The sequence below is a fragment of the Tamandua tetradactyla genome, chromosome 5 (assembly GCF_023851605.1).
Source record: "Tamandua tetradactyla isolate mTamTet1 chromosome 5, mTamTet1.pri, whole genome shotgun sequence".
NCBI classification, from domain to species: Eukaryota; Metazoa; Chordata; class Mammalia; order Pilosa; family Myrmecophagidae; genus Tamandua; species Tamandua tetradactyla.
In genome coordinates, this window is record NC_135331.1 from 1955671 (window position 1) to 1980828 (window position 25158).

General features: G+C 41.2%; 1 protein-coding gene across 7 annotated transcripts in view; it reads right to left on the reverse strand.

Annotated features, from left to right (window-relative positions):
- SFSWAP (splicing factor SWAP) overlaps positions 1-25158 on the reverse strand; it is a 208971-nt gene that overhangs the window by 79205 nt on the left and 104608 nt on the right. For 2 of the 7 annotated variants that reach the window (XM_077159530.1, XM_077159529.1), the window contains exons 1-4: positions 13635-14256; positions 10888-11057; positions 10174-10305; positions 5802-5887 (exon numbers count right to left, since the gene is read on the reverse strand). In XM_077159530.1, the coding sequence (XP_077015645.1) occupies positions 5802-5887; positions 10174-10305; positions 10888-11057; positions 13635-13852 (606 nt within the window). In that variant the 5' untranslated portion in view covers positions 13853-14256. Of the gene's footprint in view, positions 1-5801; positions 5888-10173; positions 10306-10887; positions 14257-25158 lie in introns of those variants that run through there. The other 5 variants (XM_077159535.1, XM_077159536.1, XM_077159534.1 and 2 more) reach the window with 4 other exon arrangements.

Sequence of the window (25158 nt, forward strand, 5' to 3'; positions counted from 1 at the left end):
GTTATAGGGTGAAATACTTTTAAAATCTTGGAGTAGGAAAGAATGGTATTCCTAAGCAAAATTCAGAAGCCATAAAGGGAAATAGTGACAGCTCCAAATCCCTCAGTAGATTTCAATTGTGCATAGAAAAAGACCCATAAGCAGAGTTAAAAGACAAATAGTTATTTCCCAGGAAATTTGGGTACCTGTGTGACATTCAAGAATGAGAGCAGGAAGAGTTTTGCAACTATGAAAGTCAGCATTGTCACATACAAATGTTAAAAGAAACTGAAAAGACATCAGGCTTCAATCAGAGATAAGAATGAAATCGATCAGGTCGGGACTGAAGTAAATCAGAACACAGGGGTAAGGAGGGCATTGTCTGTATTTTAGAACTTCATCTACCCAATAAGACCAAAAGGAGAGAGGTTTATTTGTCCAAATCCTAATTTTTTTGCAGCACATATTCTAACTCAACCTGTCTGGAGAGATAATTTATACAACCCAAACACATGGAGGCCAAAATGGGAACGAGGGCTTATAATTTTGTATAGCATAATGCTGTACCTGGATACATTCCAGAGTGTGTTGAACAGTTGATTAAAAAGTACTGGCAAAATCCCTTGAGGGACGGGAGAAAAAATATGGAATTATTAAGCTTTACCTCTGGGGAAAACTCTGATACTGTCTCAAACATTAGGGACTCCCAACTCGATGGGCCAAGCCCTTGATCTTGCGGCTTGCTCTTATAAAGTTTTATTTATGTAGTAATGAAGGTAAAACTACCTATAGTTATGCTTAACAGCTAGCTACTTCCTGAAAACCTCTTTTGTTGCTCAGATGTGGCCTCTGCCTCTCTAAGCCCAACTATGCAAGTGAAATCATTACCCCCTCACTACATGGGACATGACACCCAAGGGTGAAAGTCTCCCTGGCAACAAGGGAGAGGACTCCCAGGGATGAGCTTGGCCGTGGGATCACGGTGCCTGACAAAAAGGGAGAAAAGAATTATAACAAAAGAAGGTATAAGTGGCTGAGAGAGTTCAAATAGAGTCAAAAGGCTATTCTGGAGGCTACTCTTACACAAGCTTCAGTCAGATACTGGTATTTACCATGGTTTGCGAAATCCCAACCAAAACCATTCCTGCCAACCTTAAATAACACCTCGGGCTCTACCCAAGGTTCTACAAAAGTTTTATACACTATGATTACTTTCCAGAAACAACTTCCAGATGGTTCTTATGCCAGGTAAGTCCTGAAGCCCAGAGGGGCCAGCTTTTCCAAGAATAGCAACTAGTTCCACCCCATCCCATATTATCGACAGCCGTTTCCAACATAAAAAAGTTAGAATGAGCAGAGCTCAATTATCCCTAAAGATTGGGAGAAGAATCAAAGGAAGAGGAATTATAACAGAGAAGAAAAGATTTAACAAATGAGTATGATTGCTGAATCATTATATTGATATTTCTTTTAGTATCTAGTATTGTGAAGCAGCTAGAAGGAAAAACCTAAAATTGTGCAACTGTAGCCCATACCAAACTCTGAAATCTGTTCTATAACTACTTGTTTCAATGTACTTTGAAATTTATTGCTTTTTTGTACACATATTTCACAATTAAAAAATGCTAAAAACAAAAGACAAATAGCCCGGCAAAAACCCTGCACAGCACAGGGACCAGAGAAGACATTTACCAGAGTCCTTTCACCGGGGAGAGGGTGACAACCCCAGAGAAAGGCAGCACGGGTCCCACCCCTCCCCCCTTCCAGGGCACTACATCAGCTGCAGCAGGTTGAAAATAAAGCTCTAATGTGTACAACACCCTGTCAAGCTTCACTGTTAGCGGCGGAGCACTCGAGTGGGGGCAGTTGGGTGGAACCCTAGACTCTGACCCCCACACACTGAACCTCGGGCAAGCTACTCAGAACCTCAGACCTCAATGTAGGCCGAGCGGAGCAACAATTATGTTTAAGTTGCTCTAACTTAAATGAAATGCCACGTGTGTGTATATATACATAGACATACATCCCGTAAAATTCAGTTTGGTACCCAATGCCACTAAAAATCAGATCTTACTTTTGATGTGATATTATTTTAAAATAAAAAATAAATATTTTGTTTTCTTAAGGCATCATGTCTAAATATTTCTAAAGCATTATTTCTATGTAACTTAACTCCTCCTCTCCTCTTCTCTGTAGCATACTGTTTTTTAGCGTGGTTCCGAACCTTTAAAGATTTTCATGACTATTCACCATCACTGTACATCCATCAGGTTACTGCAGCCGTCACCATCCAGGTCACGGTTACTGGAACACCCTATGGACACAGGCCCAGCGCCTGGCACATGGTGAGTGCGCGATGAATGCCGACTACATGCTGTTGCTTACCAAGGACTGGAAATGCTGCATATGGCAGCAACCACAGACCACACCTTCGCCCCCCTTCTCCTCGTCCATAAGAGGACCCACCCAGGAAACCCACTCCACAGAGCTCTGCTGAGCAGCTGGCTTCAGGGGCTGGTGCCTGACCCCGGGGCCGCAGGTGCTCCTCCAAGGACCCGGAGGGACTGCCGGCTCTACAGGACTTGCGCGCCCAGCAAGAAGGACCTGGGCAGTGCTGTTTCTGCAGCCTGCTGCCACCTACGGAGTGCAAGGGCCTGTGAGGAGGAAGCGAGGTAGGGGAGCCCACAAAGATTCACTGGGAGGCTCCTGGCTCCAAGCGCTGTGCTGGAGCACCAGGTACAGGAGATGCTGACTCAGTGCACACAATGAGGTGCATGAGCAGACAGGCCAGGCCCAGAGCCACGCAGCAGCCTGAGACAGAGGTGGGAGGAGCGCAGAGCAAAGGTGGGAGTCAGATTGCTGGGAAAGGACAGATTCTCACAAAAGGGAGGACGGGACAAAGACACTGGGCTACACGTCTGGGGAAAGGCCCTTACTTTACATCAAACACAAGAATATACCACATGGATTCACTATAGCAAGGTAAAAAATAAAACTGAGGTCACCCTAGGGGGTTCAAGCAAGAGATGCAAAGAGCGCTTCTGGAGGGGTCCAGCCCAAACGCCCAGAGACTCGGGAAGCAGACAGCTTTACCAGCGGCAGCACCAATGCCCAGAGACTCGGGAAGCAGACAGCCTTACCAGTAGCAGCACCAACGCCCAGAGACTTGGGAAGCAGACAGCCTTACCAGCGGCAGCACCAATGCCCAGAGACTCGGGAAGCAGACAGCCTTACCAGCTGCAGCACCAACGCCCAGAGACTCGGGAAGCAGACAGCCTTACCAGCTGCAGCACCTTCTGCAGAAGGCAAAACTACATTTCCAGAGCGCCAGGATCTCCAGCAGCATCTCACTCTTCACACAAAAGCCTCAATGATCCTGTCACAATTCAGTTCTTAATTTAAGAGGCTCCATTTAAAATGGAGGCTATCTTAACATTCCTGATTTTTTTAACAACTGTCCCAAACTTTCCTGCCCAGCAAATCAAACAAAGCCTCTGCCCCATGGCAATGATAACACACTTAGATATAATCCAGCAATTTATATAATATTTAGAGGGAAAAAAACCCAACAGAACCTGTGAAGCAAATGCTTGTCTTCTACATTTTCTCCACTGACATGCATCTCACAATGTGTAATATATGCAGTGAACTATTGTAAAAAAAAAAAAAAACACAATAATACTGAAGAATATTAAAATACTGACTCTATCATAAAGGAAAAAAGATGCAAACTAGCGACTCAGCACTCAGCAGCTTCAGCAGAATCAAAACAGAATTTTCTACTTGAGATCGTTTTATAATAAGATAGGAAGAGATTCTAATAAAGAAAACAAAATTACTATACACTAAGCTCATTTTGCTATCCAATGGGTCACAGTCATTTTTATAGTCTGGCAGATTATTAAACAGCTTAGTGATTCTTAATTGTGCCGAGAATACACAGCCATTAAATATTTTAATAGGAACGAAACAAGGCAACAAAATTCTATGAATATACTTCTGTATTTATAGTTGCATATACCAATAATCTTTCATACCAAAAATAAATAAAATAAAATTCCTTATAATCAACCTTAAAGCTTTTAGCATTAAATATACATGAGGAAGCAACTATGATTTTTAAGACTTAATTTCAATGAGTTTCTCATGAAGAATTAGTAGCATACTCCAGAACAAGCAGAAACATAATAAACAGCAAAACATTAAAATATTTAAACACAAGTCTTGGGATATCATATTTTCAAACAGTATTTGCAGCTTAAACTAGAAATAGGTGAAGGCCCATAGTCACACAGAATCTTGAACAGGGCATGAGACCTTGTTGGTTTGCACAGGTCAGTGTGATACCTAGGTACATGCTAGAGCATTCTCAGCAGAAAATTAAAAAGTACTGCAAAGAGTCCTGGAGGGGCTGGGAAAAAATGTGGAAATATTAAACTATCCCACCTGGGGAAACTCAGATATTCTTGCAAGAACTGGGGATTGCCAATCTGATGGGCCAGGCCCTCAACTTTGGGGCTTGCCTTTATGAAACATATTTTTGCACAGAAGCCAAGCCTACCTATGTTTATGCCTAAGAGTCACCCCCAAAGACCCTCATTTGTTGCTCACACGTGTCCTCTTTCTAAGCCAACTTGATAGGTAAACCCACAGCCCTGGCCCCTACGTGGGACATGACTCTCCGGGGTGTAAATCTCCCTGGAAACGTGGAACAGAACTCCTAGGGATGAGCCTGGTCCTGGCATAGTGGGAGTGAGAAAGCCTTCTTGACCAAAAAGAGGATGAGAAATGAAAGAAAATAAAGTTTCACTGGCTGAGACATTTCAAATAGTCGAGAGGTCATTCTGGAGGTTATTCTTATGCATTATATACAGATAATCCTTTAAAATTTTTGGTGTACTGGAGAAGCTAGAGGGAACCACCTGGTACTACTGAACCTGTTTTGGGGAGTAATGAAAATGTTCAAATACTGACAGTGATGACGAATGTACAGCTATGTGATGACACTGTGAACCACCAACTGTACAGTTTGGATGATTAGATGATACGTAAATAATGCATCTCAACAAAATTGCATACAAAATAAAAATACATAAAAGCAAAATAGGTGCAAGCAAACAGTACAAAACGAAAGACATTTTTACCTCTGTGAGAGGTAAAGAGAATGAGAGGGAGAGGATACATAACTGAACGCGTGAAGGGGAAGGGAACGGATATAGGAGGCAGAGCTGAGCTATTTCATCTCTCTTCCTACAAAAGCAGAGAGCAAGGACTGTCAAATTCATGAGCGTGAACAGAGGTGATAGAGGAGAGAACGTAAGAGGGATTCTTTCAACAAGTCATTTTCCTGCTGTCTGATGAACACACAATGATTCATTATGCAGGACATAAACAAGACGAACCTACAATTGCTTCTGTGGAGTCGGAGATGCTGTTAGAAAAATGCCAAAGAACAAATTTCATGCTCAGCATGATTATTTCCTCCAAGTACGCACACGCAACCCTAAAACCGCTCAAAGTACAGGGGCAGCAGGTGCAGTAGTTCAGGCCAGGGTTCTGAGTTCCTGCACAGCGCTTATGTTTCTTTAGCAAAGTCTCTTTCTATAGCCAAGTCTGTTTCTTTGCTATAGTTCTTCCACTTTCTTTAAAAGGAAAATAAGTGGCATCTGAGTTCTCCATTAACAAATCCATAAATAATTTTAAAGTATTACATACTTGCAAAGCAATTATGATTCTTACTGAGTTCTCAAAAATTAGTACTTACTAATACACAGTAACAATGGTAATAACTAACAGTATTTATGAAGTAGAACTACACATACCAGTTCCACGTCAGGGGGCACGTTCAATCCTAAAGGGGCAATGAAAGGCTCTTCATTTTCCTCTGCATGTTCAGTCTCATTTTTTTCTATATAAAAAGAAAATATGAAGCTTTAAAATAATGACAGGCAAGAAGGCACCTATAAACAGTAGCAAATGAAGGAAGAGAAATGCCTGGCATTTACTTTTCCAGTTATCAACACTTCTATACATATTTTCAATTTCATCTGCACATAAATAAAATCATTTCACCAAACACGAAAGAAGTGGAATGGTATAGCTCATAAATGGGAGGGCAGTTGTAGCATGAATCCCTCTTGCCATACTAGCTCTGGGACCCTGGGTAGGGGCTCTGCCTCAGTTTCCTACTCTGTAGAACTGCAGTAATGGCATTTACCCCCAGGCCTATGTGTTGCTTCTACCATGATACCTGTCACCAGTGGCTACTCAGTAAATGTTCATTTCTCTTTCCTTTCAGACTTTATGTGTATTTGACATTGCCAAGGCCTCCCTCCAAACTAATTCTGTGGGTCCCTGATGATGGTATCAAGTCTAACTCAAGGTCCTTAATTACCAGAAAACTGATTTTCACCATTAAATTAAATTGTAAGTTGTCTGGGAGAAATTATCTAAACTCCTCTCTCTCACAAATAATCAGGTGTTTTTCCATTTCTATTTATTAATTTATGGCTCGTTTAACAAGTACTTGTCTACTATGTATTAGACAAATTGTAATTTCTAAACTGTAGGTAGCGCAATACATCTCAAAAACTCAGAGGATTACCAATTTAAGAATATCACGCAGTGCATAAAGATAGAGTAGAAAATTTTTAATGGTTAACACTTTTAAGGATTTCAGCATCTACTTAAGTTTTGGAAAAAAAGATGACATTAAATAAACATTACAGCTTCGTTAAAAATAAATGTTTCCATGATATATAGTGAAAACTGAAGAGATCAGTGACATGCAAAGGTTTCCTATAAAATTTAGGGGATTTTTTTTTTTGTGAAACCAAGGGAGAATTTTAAGCAGGTTTCACTGTATGTAAAACACAGGTATTCTGGGGGTTGCAAGGGTAGTTCAGTGGTAGAATTCGCGCCTGCTATGCAGGAGACACGGGTTCGGTTCCTGGTGCATGCACTTCCCCCCAAAACAAACAAACAAACAAAAATTCAATAAATGGTGCTGCAATAATGGGATATTCACATGGAACAATAATGAAATGTGACTCTACCATACATCATACAAAAAAACAAACAAACAAAAAATGGGTATTCTAGCCTGATGAGACACAGGTGTTTCATAAATTCCCTAAGCGTCAGTTAGTACCTTCTCAGGTTTCTGTCCCTGTATCCACTGGTGTTTCCTAAGAACCCAAGGTGACGAAGCAGAGATTTACTACACCTGCAACCCCCTGTCATTAGCGACCTATTATGCAGCCTGCTAGCAATCGCACTACAGGTGCACCAGAAATGGGTTGCAGATTTTCTAATGGCAAAATGCCAAGTCACAACATAATTTCTAAAACAGTTTTGAGAATGAGGGCAGAAATATGTGTGTAAAAATACATCTTTTACTATATCTCCCTAAAATGACAAAGTTGTTAAGACTTTGTTTAGTCAAACAACTTGTTTTTAATGTTCAATTGCTTACAAAGATAAAGGCAGGGTGGTGCAACAGTGGCTCAGTGGCAGAGTTCTCACCTGCCATGCCGGAGACCCAGGTTCGATTCCCAGTGCTTCCCCGTGCCAATAAATAAATAATAAAGGCACTCTAACTGAAAGCTGTTTGGGATAGATGGGTCAAGTGGATTTGATGTATTCTTAAACACACCTATATTTACAGAAAAATGACTTGCTAACACAAAATAAAATCCAACCATTGCAAAACAAACTTTGAGTCACATAATTTCAAGTAACAACCTTTTCTTATTTAGAAAAATGGATGCACAATAATGATGAATTATCATGAAAATCTTTTAAGGACAGAAACTACGCTAAAAAACAGTATGCTACAAAAAAGAAGAGAGGAGGAATCAAGTTACATAGAAATAATGCTTTTGAAATATTTAGACATGATGGCTTAAGAAAACAAAATATTTTTTATCTTAATATGACATCAAAAGAAAGATCTGATTTTTAGTGGTGTTAGGTACCAAACTGAATTTTACAGGATATGGGTCTATGTGTGGGTATATATATTATTTACATTAGTTCAAACTAAACTTCTTTTTTAAACCAGAAATTATATGGCAAAACTCTGAGAATAAGGTAGAGAAAGAAAATAAGAGACTGGGCACCAAATTGAATTTTATAGGATATGTGATTGTGTGTGTGTGTGTGTGTGTGTATATATGTATATACACATGGCATTTTATTTACATTGGTGCAAGTTAACATAAACTTGCACTAATGTAAGTCAAGCTATAAGTTTTACATGGGCCCAATCTTCATCAATTTTTTTCAACCAGAAATTATATGACAGAATTCTGATAAGAAGGTAAAGAAAGAAAATAATAGAGAATTTTATGTTGAAGAAGAAACATACTAAAACTTGGAAGAAAAACTAAATCATACTACAGTTTTTTTGATTCAATAATTGCAACAAAGTTTAGTATCATTTAGTCCATGATTTATACTGTGACAATGCTCCAACATCTAGAACAAGAGATGGCAAACTTTCACTGCAAAATACTAGGCAGTAAATATTTTTGGCTTTGTGGGCCAGATGGTGTCTGTCACAAGCAATCCACTCTGCTGGTAGTGTGGTAGTGTAAAATAATCAATACATAAACAAAGGAGTGTGGCTGTGTGCCAGTAACAGTGTATTTACAAAAACAGGCTGGAATTGGCCCATGGGTTGTAGTTTGCTGAACTATAATTTAAAATGTTAAGAAATTATTATGGATTTTTCTATAAATTGTTGCTTAGATCTTGAAAGAGACATTTGACCTTTATAAACTTCATTTCTTCATGTGTGAAATGTTGATAGTAATGTATTTCTCTCTTCTGATCAAAAGCACTGCATACTTAAAGTAGAAATAATGTATGCAATTAAGAGATGAGACAGAAAACTGAAACTATGTAGAACTCTAAAAGGATGACTTATTTTAGATAAAGGATTGATGTTGACCTTAGAATTCCAAGAACATTTCCAGGGCATAAAACCTTCTCAGAGAGAAAGTCAATAGAAATAAGGCTCAAAAGTCGATGCAAAAAGTGGGTGTCACATATAGTTAAAACTAAACTTGAGAAGAACCTACAGGTTCATAAAATAGAGAATATGGGATGTTGTATGCACAACAGTGGTTCTTTTGCCCACAAAGTAATGAGTAGGATTAAACGAAGGGCAAAATGGAAAGTCTCTATCCATTACGTCTGGCCCACCATTCTATTATTAAGATTAAATCCCTTGATGAATGGGTATCAGAGAAGATGAGGTTATTTGTATGCGTGCAGGGCAAAAATCATTCTCTCAGCATTACTTCATACTTGTAAGAGGATAAACCAGTTAAGTCTCAGATAATAGATTCAATTAGTTCTCAAATTAAATCCCTGTATCCGGTGATTCCATTTTATTATTCCAAACCTTCTGAATAGATTTCTAAAGTTTCATACTCATCATACAGTTTTCCTCGTCTTTAAAGAGAACACTCCACATATCCCTGTGATCCACCGTTACATGCCAGGTTGCATTCTGACCAACCCTCAGGCAGTGCTCTTAGGGCTGGTGAGTGACTAAGGATTCTGACCCTGCACAACGGGAGCCCAGGTTTTGTAGACACATCCTTTGAAAGTATATAATTTCCAGAGTTAATGTAGAAAAGCATATACTTTAAATCTCTAGTTTTGTAAAAACTTTACTTTAAACATGTCATAAAAAGACACCCTAGGTGCTACAGGACTAGCCTGGAGTGTGCTGTACTGTTTTCTGTTTAGTGAGTACTGTAACTCCACAGGTGCTCCTTTAGCTGGACACTTGTCATGATTCTGGTGGTGGGGGGGGACCTGGGGGGATACAGAGAAGCAGGTGTCCATAGAAGCAGGTACTCTATCCCAGTTAACGTCTCTCCTTCCAACGCCCCAAGTATGAATCCCTGAGGATATCAACGTGCTATCTCCAATCTGGAAACAGAGAATCTGGAATGAGTTTTCTGTTCCCAGATCAAAGAGAAATAAAAGGTAACCTGACCCAATGCAGATAACAAGAGAAAGTCTGAACTCACTTTCCATCTGTAGTGACAACTCACTTTCTAATTTTTAGCCTTGTTTTACCATAAGAAGAACTCTCACTAATGTTCACTATGTTTACTACTGATGGTACAATAATGGAGTGTCCAGAAACGTTCTGGAAACCTGGCTTTCCCCTCTCACCTCTCTGTTTAGAAGGTTCCTCTTCCTCTGTGGGCTCTGACGGGTCATAATAATCACTGCCATAAGTAAATCCCACTGCATTATAGCTCCCATCCTCTGCTAGTGCTTCACTCAGTCGTTTGTATTCTTCCTCTTGAATAAAAATGAGAATTTTATTAACAAAAATAGCAGTTAATTGAGAAAAATTTTATACATTTCTAAGTTGTAGCTCCCAGTAAAGCATATAATACACTTTTTCAACCTCTCTTTGAGGTAGAAATGTTTCTAAAAATTCACACTTTACATCTATCAATATGTACTTTTGCTAGTACATGTTTACCCACAGACAGCAGAATACACGTCTTTTGTGGAAAATTTCTTCCTGCTGAGAAAATTTGTGGATTAAGAACTATATTAAAGATTGTTAAGGAAAAGACAAGAACATCAATTTTAATGTATACGATACTGTTAAAGAAGAACAGTTAAAGAGTTTGGTTTTTGTTTTTTCAAATCCCAGTCTGCCCTCAAAAGCTGGGAAAAGTCTCTGTGGCTCTATATATAAACTATCCTGAGGTCCTCCCAGATACGCAAAGACTCCTGCTTTTCCAATCCACTGGGTACTGTCAAGATAATATCAGAAAGAGTGAGTATAAAAAAATGAATGGGAGTAAATTTGTAAATACTTAAAATTTTTTAAAAAGTTTGTTGCTTAAGTAAGTTTTTCTTGAGCAGTACCTTGCCTTGCCTCCTCCTCAAGCAAGTCCGTATGCAAGGCTAAATACCTCTCTTCATCACACAGGGCATCTATTCGAGCCTCCTCTTCAGACAGCTGGTAGTCTCTGTTCCAGGTGGAGTATTCAGCGTCATACTCAGAAAGGTCATGCAGGTGACCACGTCCATCGTATCTGTAATATGAACAAAGTGGTCAACGGAAGGAAATCAAAGTGTAGGTTTGTGTATGTGTTACATTTTATATGTATACTTACCGATTAAAATAAAGAAATAAAAATATTAAAACAAACATAAAAACTTTTCTCTGAATTATATTTAATTTGGCTAGTCATAGCTTGCCTACTTTTAAACTCAAGTTATCTTAACAAAGTCTAAATTCCTTTCTACAATATAATAAAACTTATAATTAAAGGCAAACAATCCTTGAATAGCATAAATGGCATCCATTTCACTGGTAATTCTTACCGGTTATGGTATGGCCAACCATTCAATGCCATTTGCAAAAAAAATGTTCTTTTCTGAAAAGTCAAATATTACATTCACACAAACCCGAATACATAAATACCTATCCGTAAGAACCAAACGGTCGAAATTTCCTCGCTTCTTTCTGCTAGTCTGGAACTCTCAGGAGAGATCTTCACCAAAGAAACTTGCGTCCATTGGAGGTAAAATCTTGGCTAGGCTCGCCCCCTAGCCACTTGGCTGAGGAAAGAAGTTCTGGGTTATGTGATAGAGAGACACACATATATAGGAACAGTCACATATACATGCAGTTTAAGGAGGCTCACTGGAAACAGAGCAAAACTATTAGATGATGAAGTATAAATACTTTCTTCTAAACTTTTTTACCCCCAGGAAATAACATACATCAAGACAGATCCGTGCTTCTCTTGCATGGACCAATATGTAGTTTAATCAAATTCAGAATAAAAACAGCATGTTCTGCTATCCTCTTAACATAAAAGAGTCAATTAAGTTGTTAACCGTCAATGCACAACCGTCAGATAATAAATAAGATGAGTGAGTTCGTGAATTTTACTTACAACACTCAGATTCAAAGTCGCAAAAACAAATGTAGGACAAAAGTCTGCCTAATTATTTAATGTTGATGCTTGTAATGGGGACCAGAAATATTAATGTTAAAAAAAGACATACGATAAATGGCCCTAAATTCCAGAGCAGCCAAGTTATTATTACATGTTAGTTAATTTCAAAATCAATTTTACTTTGAAGTAAACCTCCTTAACTTACAAATGCAGTTCATTATTTTAAAATATTACACATGTACATGTGTAGAGCTTGTTCCCCACCAGTTTTAGAAGACCTAATTCAAATCAAGTACAGAATGATATGGAAAACTGTACAGAGATCAGTCTTCTTTGCTTACTAAATTTTGATAAATATCACAAGTAACATTTTGGAAAAGCATGCTGCCTGACAACTCAGGCAACATTAGTCGACATAAATCATGGTTTAAAGGCACAGCACGTTTGCACAGAGTGGGAAACCATCAGCGCCAGAGCTGATCTGATGTGGCAACCCTCCCTTCACAAATCCTTGTTTCCTAGACCTAACTCCAAATGGAAACGTTGGGGATGGAAAAGGCCTATTTGGTCATTAGTGTGGTCCATTCTGGCCAGCTCAGGAGTCATCCCTATAGTCATGCTCCAGCGCTTTGTAGAATCCAGTTTTAATTGTCTCAAACGATGGCTTCCTTCACTTGGAGAGACTATTCCACAGTTTAATGGTTGGTCACAGTTAAGTTTTCAGTCCGGGCCCCAGAAGTAGTGTTGCCAAACCGGCTAAAAAAAACGCCCCGGGGAGAAGAAGGAAAAAGGGATTGAAAAAAAGAGGGGTTGTGAAAACGAGGAGCGAACAACCTACATCATGTCATATTATCCTTTTCAAATCAAACATCTTTAAAATCCCCAATTCTGATCCCCTCTGACCATAATCGCTAAACGATTCTCAAGACTGATAACGTAAAGCAGATGTGATTTGAAAAGCAACGAAGGCATACCCGTTCACCCTTCAGTTTTAAGACACAGTGAAACCAGTCCTACGAACACTACCTCTACCAGCAACACTAGTGTCAGCACGAAGTCAATGGCTTCCAATCTAACGGCAACTTCACCCACTATCAGAATTTGCTAAACTTGCCGGATAATCGCGGGGAGCGGGGGTGGGGATGGGTGGGTGCCAAGTGTCATGCCGGCAAAGGGCGAGCGCTTCACTGAGGAAGACGCTGGGGCTATTACACGCTCGAGGCTAACTCACAAGGTCACTTGGCCTCAGTGTGCGGCGTGTCGGAAGAATAAAAGCACGCCTCCCGGAATGCCCTCCCACCACACGGATCTGTGGGAGTGCGGCGTGTAGAAAAGCAGCGCACGACCGCACAGGGCGCCGGGCGGCAGGCCCCAGAGCGCCGGTCAGGAGCGGGCACCGCAGCTTCCACCGCGCGGGAACGCCAACTGGAAACCAGCGACAGGGGTGAGGGGTTGAGAGGGGCTGCGGGAGCAGAGACGATCCCTCCGGCGACAGACGCGGCCCGCAACTCCAGCCAATGCCTTAGCGCAGGTTTCACCGAGCCCCACCCTCCCCCAAACATCAGGATGAGAGGAGTGGGGATCCTCTCCGGATCCCCGCTGGCTCCAGAAAGCCCCTTGTAAGTCCTGGCCATCAAGTCAACATCGGACGAAATCGAGCGGGTGAGGGAAGGGGAGGTTCGACGGGTAGGGGGAGGAACCGACCTGTCGATGAGGATCTTGTGGTCACCCATCCAGGGGATGAGATGTTGTCCCTGTTCCTGAGCCAGGGCCCGCTCGTCATCCCGGAACAGCTTGCAGGCATAGCCGAAAACCAGAAGCTCCACTCGATTCCCCCCACCACCGGCACCACTAGGCCCGGCCTCCTCCTTCGCGCTGCTTTTCCTCTCGGATTTGGCGCGGCCTCCGCCCGCGCCGTACATGACAGCGTCCCCGGCTTCCAGGCTGATCCTCTTCTGCGCCGTGTCGATGTCCTCGATGCCTTGGCCTGGCCTACCCCCTCAGTCAAATGCGCTGCATCCCAGGACCAACCTCAGTATCGCCGCCATAGCGGGCAACAAAATGGAGGAAACTCCATTTCCGGTAAGAGGAAGCCTATACTTCCGGCAAGAGGGTTCGGCAGATTCGTTACCGCTCAGAGGCGTGTGAACCGCCAGAAAAACATTTTGGCCTTCGTTTTCCCATTCAGATTATCCTCCATGGTATAGCAGTTGCTGTGTGCAGAGGAGATTATATTTACAATTTTAGTTTTCTCAGGTGGCTGTCAGGAACGGATACGAAAGTGCGAAGTCGAATTCCAGGCCGGCTTCCCTTGAGGTCGGGATGAGACGTGGGTTGAATCCCGGCGGAAGAAATTCCGGGTCTGAGCGGAGCGCGCCGTGGCGGTGCCTCGCGTCCTCGGGAGAGACAGCCCGTACGTGCAGCGCGGTGCGCCGTCGCTGGAAGGTCGCGCGGGCCGTCTGGAGCCACCGCGCCGTCCTCGCCAGTCTCCGACGCCGTCTGGGCTGGGGGCTTTGGTGCTGGGGTGGGGACGCCGGAGCAGGCGCCGGCCTGGGCGAGTCGCTTCGCTTTCCTGACGCCCGTTTTCTTACCGACCCGTGGACCGCCCACCTCAGACGGTATCCGCAGCAGGCGCCGGGGGCCTCGCGGGCCGCCAAACACCTCTCGAAACGGGATTGCGGCTGACGGGACTGGAGTGGGAGAACGGCGGGCCGTGGAGAGAGCCAGTCTCCGAGTATGGTTTTGGACTCAGTATGACCTTGCTTAATGTGTTTCGTCTTGGGTCTCTGTTTCCCCATCTGTGGTTCCATTAGGACCTTTTTAAACTTTATTGAAATGTAATTCACCTATTATACAACCCACCCGTTTAACGTGTACAGTACAGTGGCTTTTAGTATATTTACAGATACTGCAGCCGTCACCACAGTCAATTTTAGGACATTTTTATCACCTCAAAAAGAAACCACGAAAAAAAAAAAGCCATATACACTTTATTTATCATTCCTTTATCCTCATTCCCCACTCCAGGCAGCCTCCTGGATTTGCTTTATGGATTTGCCTATTCTGGACATTTCATAGAAAAGGGATCATATGATTAAAAGGAATCATATACTTATCACTTGGGTTCTAGCTTCTTTCATTTAATGTGTCTTCTAGGTTCATCCATGTTGTAGCATGTATCAGAACTTCATTCCTTTTTGTGGCTTTAGAACATTACATTGCATAGGAATACCCCATTAGCTCATCCATTCATTAGACTCTTAAGATCTCCTGAGGTTCAACCTGTAAGGTCAGAGAATAATGGAGCTGGAATGCAAAAGCACTGACTTAGGGCTCAGAAGCCCTGGTTTCTACCTGTGGCTGAAAACTTGTATGTCAGTAAGCTGTGCCATTCTCTTTTCTGGACCATAGATTCCTTCTCCATCCAATAATGACAAAGTTTTCCTGCTAGCAAGGGTGAAAGGAGAACATATGTGGACCTTATTAGGCTGTATGGGATTGAGCACCACTTACTCAACCTTCCAACTAGCACTTCCCACTTGACCACCTCTGCTGTTCTTCTGTCCTCTGCCTGGGGCACGCTTGCTGTGGCTTCCCAATGGACAGGCTCTTCACCCAGTCACCATTGTGTCAGCAGGGTTCCCCTCACTCATCATTCACGTGCCCCTGCTGACGTGTCTCGGAGCACTTACTACCACCTCAGGACATCACATGTTAACCTTCCACTGGAAACAGGTTCAGGAGAGGCTTGGGGAAGATGGCACAGTAGGAAGCACCAGGAGTCAATCCCTCCACCAAAACAACTATTGAACTGGTAGAAATGGTCTGAAGCAACTATTTTGAAACTCTGGAGTGATGGACACTGTGCTGCATCTAGGAAAGAGTTGGAGCTTGAGGCTGGTAAACTGCAGTAAATACCAATGAATTCCATCCTTCGTGCAGTGGCCACAAAGCAATGGAACCTGCAGCCGAGGACTGTAATGCAGCCTGCGGTACCATAGTGGACTAAAAGAACCCAGGCCTCCAAAGTCCAGGCACGTAGTAGGACTGCTGATCACTGCTATTAAACGACTACATCACACTGCCTGGGGCCCAGCTCCTAGGGCAACCCTGCCCCAACCTTCAGGTAGAAGTTTCAGTGGAATCTTAAAGAGGCAGTTTAGAAAAAAAACTAAGTGTTTTCAGCCTTGAACAACAACAAAAGCGTTAGCGGTACCAGAGGAGTGAGAGAACTAGATTCCTAGAGTTCTAATAACATAATACTCAGAATGTCCAGTTCCCAACAGAAAAATTTAAAAACACAAAAGAAATAGGAAAGCATGTTCCATTTGCAGGAAAAAAAAAGAACTTGTCAGAACCATCCCTGAGAAAATACTTGAAATCAACTGTCTTAAATATGCTCAATGAGCGAAAGGAATTCTTATATAAAGATCTAAAGGAATGTCTGAACAAAATAGAGAGAAATTATTAAACAAATAACCAAACTGAAATATTGGGAGCTGCAATGTACAGTAATTAAAGTGAAAAACTCAGATTCAACAGATTTGAACAGGCAAAAGAAGGATCAGCAAACCTGAAGACAAGACGAAGTTGAAATTTCCAGTGTCAGAAGCAGAAAGAAAAATGTGACAAAAAATGGACAAAGCTTGAGAGATCTCTGGGACACCATCAAGCACACCAACATATATATCAATGGAGTCCCAGAAGGAGAAGAGAGAAAGTGGCTGAAAAACCATTTGGAGAAATAATGGCTGAAAACTCCCCAAATCTGATGAAAGGCATGAATATACACATCCTGGAAGCTCAGCAAATTCCAAGCAGGTTAGGCTCGAAGAGAGTTATACAAAGACATGTGTTTGCAAGCTGCCAGAATGTAAAATACCAGAACTGGAATGGCTTTTAAAATGGGGGATTTAATAAATTACAAATTTACATTTCTCAGGAAGTGAAAGTGCCCGTATTAAGGCACCAACAAGAGGTACCTTCACTCAAGGAAGGCCAGAGGGTCAGGAAAGCCTCTGTCAGCTGGGAAGTCATGTGGCCGGCATCTGCTGGTGCCTTGCTCCTGGGCTCCTTTGTTTTCTATCTCTATCAATGTGGGGATTCCTTGTTTTGTTTTTCTGAGGTTGGCTTTCATCTCGTCTTCCCTTGGCTCTCTCCAGATCTGGCTTGCTTAACATCTTATGGTGGCATCTGCCGGACTCCAAGCATTTGCAAACATCCTCTGAAGCCACTGTTCTCCAAGCATCTACATTTGCTCTCTCTGTTGATTCTGGGCTTCTGTCACTTTTTGTTTTTTCCATGGGCAGGCACCGGGAATCGAACCCGGGTCCTTCGGTATGGCAGGCAAGCATTCTTGCCTGTTGAGCCACCGTGGCCCGCCCTGTCACTTCTGACTCTCAAAAATATCTCCTCTTGGGAGACTTCCGGGTCAAGATGGCGGCTTAACAACATGCGCATTTTAGTTCGTCCTCCAGAACAACTACTAAATAACCAGAAACAGTACAGAACAGCTCCTGGGGCCACGTCAGTGACCAGACACACAGCGTACCCCAGTCTGGACCAGCTGGACCGGCTTGCGAGCATCCCCCCGAACAGTGAGTTCCCAAATCTGCGGCAGCCAGCGCCCTTCCCCCAAGGCCGCTTCCCAGAGGGGAAAGGAAAGGACTTTACCAGCAGCAGGGACTGGGCACAATCAAACACCAATTGTGGAACTAAATAAATTCTGACTTCTAAAACTAGGCCCCCAGCTTAGGTGAACCTGATCAAAGTAGAGGTTGCTCATTTTTGCCCTGGCGCCAAGGTGGCAGGACTGACAGAAAAAGGGGGGGAAAAAAAAGAAGGAAACAGAGGTTTTTGTGGCTGTGTATCTACAAAGGCTTGACTACCTCTGGATACAGCGGCAGGACTTTTCAGGCTACAACTGCCCCAGGCATAGGCAGAAGTGAGCACTTTTGGGGGCTTGTCTGGAGCCTGTGCCTTCCCCAGGGGAGGGGTGAAGCCCAACTCAGGTGGAATCCCTTCATCAAGGAATTCAGACACCAGGGCTTGGTAATTTGAAGCCATTAAAACCAGCCTACAACCTCTTCTCTGTCTCCACGACCCCCCAGCAGGGAGAGTCTGCCAAAGTTAAAGGTACCACATCATCTTATGCTGGTGGGACCTGCAGTCAGACAAGTGCCACACACAGGGCAGGATAAGAAAAACAGAGTCCAGAGACTCACAGGAAAGTCTTTCAACCTGCTGAGTCTCACCCTCAGGGAAAAGCGACGCAGGTGACTCTTTCCTCCTGATAGGAGGCCAGTTTGGTCTGGGAAAATCTGGCTGGGGTCTATAATATCTGAGTAGACCCTCCTAAGTGTGGTGGTGGGGAAAGTAGCACACAAGCAGGGCAAGAAACAAGAAAACAAGAACTGAAAAATTCTCCTCTGTTAAACAAAACTTAAGCTAAAGGTCCAGATAAAGCTGAACGGAATGTCAAAGAACAGATAGACAACAAAAAATTCATCCAACAAGAAAACCCTAGATAAAAGAAGTGAAAGGAATCTACAGAATAAGCTAATTAAGGTAATTAAATGCCTAGATGCCAGCAAAAAATAACAAATCACACTAGGAAAATTGAAGCTATGGCCCAGTCAAAGGAACAAACCAACAATTCAAATGACATACAGGAGCTGAAACAATTAATTCAGAATGTACGAACAGACATGGAAAACCTCATCAAAAACCAAATCAATGAATTGAGGGGAGGATATAAAGAAGGCAAGGAAAGAACAAAAAGAAGAAACTGAAAGTCTGAAAAAACAAATCACAGAACTTATGGGAATGAAAGACACAGTGGAAGAGATGAAAAAAAAAATGGAAACCTACAATGGTAAATTTCAAGAGACAGAACATAGGATTTCAAAACTGGAGGACGGAACATCTGAAATTCGACAAGAAACAGAAACTATAGGGGAAAAAATGGAAAAATATGAGCAGGGACTCAGGGAATTGAAAGACAATATGAAGCTCACAAATATACGTGTTGTGGGTGTCCCAGAAGGAGAAGAGAAGGGAAAAGGAGGAGAAAAACTAATGGAGGAAATTATCACTGAAAATTTCCCAACTCTTATGAAAGACTTAAAATTACAGATCCAAGAAGTGCAGCATACCCCAAAGAGAATAGATCCAAATAGACATACTCCAAGACATTTAATAATCAGAATGTCAGAGATCAAAGAGAAAGAGAGGATCTTGAAAGCAGCAAGAGAAAAGCAATCCATCACATACAAGGGAAGCCCAATAAGACTATGCACAGATCTCTCAGCAGAAACCATGGAGGTGAGAAGACAGTGGGATAATATATTTAAATTATTAAAAGAGAAAAACTGCCAACCAAGAATTCTATATCCAGCAAAATTGTCCTTCAAAAATGAGGGAGAAATTAAAACATTTTCAGGCAAAAAATCACTGAGAGAATTTGTGACCAAGAGACCAGCTCTGCAAGAAATATTTAAGGGAACACTAGAGACAGATACGAAGACAGAAGAGAGAGGTGTGGAGAAGAGTGTAGAAAGGAAGACTATGAGTAAAGGTAAAGAGAAGGAAAATTATATAAGACATATAAAATCCAGAAGGCAAAATAGTAGAAGAAAGTACGACCCATGCAGTAATAACACTGAATGTTAATGGATTAAACTCACCAATCAAAAGACATAGTCTGGCGGAATGGATTAAAAAACAGGACCCATCTATATGCTGTCTCTACTCAAAGGACACGAGGCCAGGGACACAAATGGACATTTACACACCAATGTTTATAGTAGCATTATTAACAATTACCAAGAGATGGAAACAGCCAAAATGTCCATCAATAGACAGATGACTAAACAAACTGTGACATTTACATAAGATGGAATATTATGCAGCTGTAAGACAGAATAAAGTTATGAAGTATGTAACAACATGAATGGACCTTAAGGACATTATGCTGAGTGTGATTAGCCAGAAACAAAAGGACAAATACTGTATGGTCTCACTGATATGAACTGACATTAGTGAATAAACTTGGAATATTTCCTTGGTAACAGAGACCATCAGGAGATAGAAATAGGGTGAAATATTGGGTAATTGGAGCTGAAGGGATACAGATTGTGCAACAGGACTGAATATAAAAACTCAGAAATGGACAGCACAATACTACCTAACTAATGTAAATATGTTAAAACACTGAATGAAGCTGCATGTGAGAATGATAGAGGGAGGAGGGCTGGGGACATAAATGAAATCAGAAAGAAAGATAGATGGTAAAGATCGAGATGGTTTAATCTAGGAATGCCTAGAGTGTATAATAATAGTGAAATGTACAATGTACAAATTTTAACAATGTTTTTGCATGAGGAAGAACAAAGGAATATCATTATTGCAGGGTGCTGAAAATAGATGATAATTAATACTTTAAAATGTCACCTTATGTGTAAGACTAAAGCAAAAAATGTTTATTTATTACAAAATTTAGATTTTGACTAGAGCATTTCCTAATATAACTCATGTAGATAGTTTGATTGAATGTCATAAGTACTTGGAATCTCAGGTAGCACATGAGATTTTGTTGGTTTGTCCAGAGTGATGCCCGATGAATCCCAGAGTGATTTGATCAGTGACTGGAAAAGTATTTGCAAGCCCCCTTCGGGGAATGGTGAGAACAGGGAGAAATTCAACTTCCCCAAGTTGAATTCTTGATATTCTCACAAGCAGTGTGGACAACCAAAGCTATAGGCTGAGCCCCCAGTCTTGGGGTTTGTTCATAGGAAACTTAACCCCACATAGGATAGGTCAAGTCTACTTAAAATTTAGGCCTAAGAGTCACCCCCAAGAGAGCCTCTTTTGTTGCTCAGATGTGGCCTCTCTCTCCAGCCAACATGACGAGCATTCTCACCACCTCCCCCTCTCTGCGTGGGACATGACTCCCAGGGGTGTGGACCTGCCTGGCAACATGGGACAGAGATCCTGGAAGGAGCTGAGACTCAGCATCAGGGGACTGAGAAAAACCCTAGAATGAGCTGAGAATTAACATCAAGGGATTGAGAGAACCTTCTCGACCAAAGGGGGAAGAGTGAAATGAGACTAAGTGTCAATGGCTGAGAGATTCCAAACAGAGTTGAGAAGTTATCCTGGAGGTTATTCTTATGCATTAAGTAGATATCACCTTGTTGTTCAAGATGTAGTGGAGAGGCTGGAGGGAACTGCCTGATAATGTAGAGCTGTGTTCCAGTAGCCATGTTTCTTGATGATGATTAAACAATGATATAGCTTTCACAATGAGACTCTGTGAATGTGTAAACCTTGTGTCTGATGATCCTTTTAGCTACTATATCAACAGAAGAGTAGAACATATGGAATAAAAATAAATAATTGTGGGGGAACAAATGTTAAAATAAATTTAGTTTGAAATGCTAGTGGTAAATGAAAGCGAGGGGTAAGGGGTATGGTATGTATAATCTTTTTTTTCTCTCTGTTATCGTTTTATTTCTTTTTCTGTTGTCGTTTTATTTCTTTTTCTAAATCAATGCAAATGTTCTAAGAAATGATGAATATGCAACTATGTGATGATATTAAGAATTACTGATTTATATGTAGAATGGAATGATATCAATGTTTTGTCTGTTAATTTTTTTTAATTAATAAAAAAAGTTAAAAAAAATCTCCTCTTTTAAAAGACTCCAGTAAACTAATCAAGACCCACCTGGAATGGATGGAGTCACATCTCCATCTAATCAAAAGTTAATACCCACAATTGGGTGTGTCACATCTCCATGGAGATAATCTAATTAAAAATGTCCATCTTTTGAATCAGGATTAAAAGAAACGCTGCCCTCAGAAGACTGGATCAGGATTAAAACATGGCTTTTCTGAGGTAATAATACTTTCAAAGCAGCACAACACATAATAGTTGAATTAACAAAGTGCAAAATGAGGATTTTGAAAGCAGCAAGAGAGAAGTGACTTGTCTCATACAAGGGATCCCCAGTAAGATTAACAGCAAATTTTTCCACAGAAACCATGGATGTCAAAAGACAGTGGGATGGCATAAAGTCCTTAAAGGAAAAAAATACAAATTAAAAAACAAACTGTCAACCAAGAATTCTATATCTAGCAAAACAATCTTTAAAAAAATGAAAGTGAAATTAAGACATTTACAAATAAACAAAAGTTGAAAAATTTCATTGGCAGAAGACCTGCCCTATAAGAAATGCTAAAGGGAGTTTCAGGGCAAAATAAAAGGACGAAACATAGTGACTTGAAACCACAGAAGAAATAACGTCGGTAGCGATAAATATAAAATCATGTTTATTGAACTTTTGGTTCAATATGGCTCCCCTAATATGGCTTAAAGGCAAATGTATAAAACAGTAATTTTAAAACTACGTCGTGGGCATACGATGTAAGCCAATAACAATGTAAGGGAGGAACAGAGATATGTAGGAGTTGGGAGTTTGTATGCTACTGACACACGGTTGGTATGTCAAACTAGATTACTAATTTAGGATGTCCATTGTAATCACAAAGGTTTATTAGTAAGAAAACTATAAAATATTAAGAAAAGGAAAGGGGAATTAAAATGGTACAGTTCACAAAAGCAACTAAATTCCAAAAAAGGGCTGTAATGGGGTAACTGAGGAACAAAGAAACGTAAAATAGAGAAACAAATACTTAAATGGCAGAAGTAAATTCTTCCCTCTTAGTTATTACCTTACTGGATTAAACTCCCCTATTAAAATACATAGATTGGCAGACTGAATGAAAAGGCATAATCCATCTATACGCTTTCTTTTTTTTTTTTTTTCAGCAAAGCATACCCAGGCTTAGGTGGGTCACCAAGCAACACGCTCAGCAATAATTTAAAGTGTCTTACATTATACATATCCTCATAATCTTGGAACTACAAAAGGACTTCTTACCATTGTCATAAGTGAGATGTACATCAATACTTTTTAAACATTAAGTTTTGTTTTGTTTTGTTTTTAAATTTATTTATTAAAAAAATTAACAAAATAAAACATTAATGTGATCATTCCGTTCTACATATATAATCAGTAATTCAAAATATCATCAGTTCTATATGCTTTCTGTAAGACTCACTTCATGTAAAAAGATACAAAGAGGTTGCAAGTAAAAGGGTAGAAAAAGATATTCCATGCAAACAGTAATCAAGAGATCTTAATAACTATATTATTGTCAGACAAAACAGACTACTTAAGAAATGGTTACAACAGCAAGGATATTATATATTGATAAAAGACTTAATCCAACAAGAAGATACAAAAATTATACATGCACCTGATAACAGACCCCAAAATATTTGAAATAAAAGTTTACAGAATTGGCAGTTCTGGGCCAAGATGGAGGCTTAGCAATGTGTACGTTTTAGTTTATCCTCCAGAACAACTACTAAATAACCAGAAACAATACAGAACACCTCCTGGGGCCACATCAGTGACTGGACACACACTGTACCTCAGTCTGGACCAGCTGGACTGGCTGCGAGCCCCCCTGGAACCATGAGTTCCCCAAGCCGTGGCGGCTGGCGCCCCTCCCCCACAGGCTGCTTGCAAGAGGGAAAGGAAAGAGACTTTAACAGAAGCAGGGTTGAGTCCAACCAAACACCAAATTGTGGAATTCTCACAAATTCTGACTACTAAAAATAGGCCCCCAGCTCAGGTGAACCTGGTCCAAGTGGAGGTCACTCATTTTTGCCCTGCCGCCAAGGGGGCAGGGCTGATGGAGAAACTAAAAAAAAAAAAAAGGAAGCAGAGGTTTCTGTGGCTGTGTTTCTACACAGGCTTGACTGCCTTTGGATACAGTGGCAGGACTCCTCAGGTTGCAACTGCCCCTGGCATAGGCAGAAGTGAGCTCTTTTGGGGGCTTATCTGGAGCTTGTGCCTTCCCCAGGAGAGGGGTGAAACCCAACTCAGGTGGACTCCCTCCCTCAAGGAATTCAGACACCAGGGCTTGGTAATTTGAAGCCATTAAAGCCAGCCTACAACCTCTCCTCTGTCTCCACCACATCCCCAGCAGGGAGAGTGTGCCCAAGTTAAAGGTACTGCATCATCTTATGCTGGTGGGACCTGCAGGCAGACAAGCGCCACATACTGGGCAGGATAAGAAAAACAGAGTGCAGAAATTTCAAAGAAAAATCTTTCAAACTGCTGGGTCTCACCCTCAGGGAGAACTGAAGCAGGTGACTCTATCCTCCTGATAGGAGGCCAGTTTGGCCTGGGAAAATCCGACTGGGGTCTATAATATCTAAGCACACCCTCCTAAGGGTGGGGGGGGAAGGCACCATACAAGCAGGGCAAGAAACAAGAAAACAAGAACTGAAAAATTCTCCTCTGTTAAACAAAAAACCTAATCAACGGGTCCCTAATAAGCTGAACTGAATGTCAAAGAACAGATAGACAACAAATTCATCCAGCAAGAAAACCCTGGCTAAAATAAGTGAAAGCAATCTCCAGAATAAACTAGTTAAGATAATTAAATGTTTAGACACCAGCAAAAATAACAAGTCACATCAGGAAACTTGAAGATATGGCCCAATCAAAGGAACAAACCAACAATTTAAATGAGATACAGGAGCTGAAACAATTAATTCAGAATACACGAACAGACATGGAGAACCTCATCAAAAACTAAATCAATGAATTGAGGGAGGACAAAAAGAAAGCAAGGAAGGAACAAAAAGAAGAAATGAAAGTCTGAAAAGACAAATCATAGAACTTATGGGCATGAAAATCACAGTAGAAGAGATGAAAAAAACAATGGAAACCTACAGTGGTAGATTTTGAGATCAGAAGATAGGATTAGTGAACTGGAGGATGGAACATCTGAAATCCAAAAAGAAACAAACTATAGGGAAAAAAATGGAAAAATATGAGCAGGGACTCAGGGAATTGAAAGACAATATGAAGCACAGAAATATACGTGTTGTGGGTGTCCCAGAAGGAGAAGAGAAGGGAAAAGGAGGAGAAAAACTAATGGAGGAAATTATCACTGAAAATTTCCCAACCTTATGAAAGACTTAAAATTACAGATCCAAGAAGTGCAGCGTACCCCAAAGAGAATAGATCCAAATAGACGTACACCAAGACACTTACCAATCAGAATGTCAGAGGTCAAAGAGAAAGAGAGAATCTTGAAAGCAGCAAGAGAAAAGCAATCCATCACATATAAGGGAAACCCAATAAGA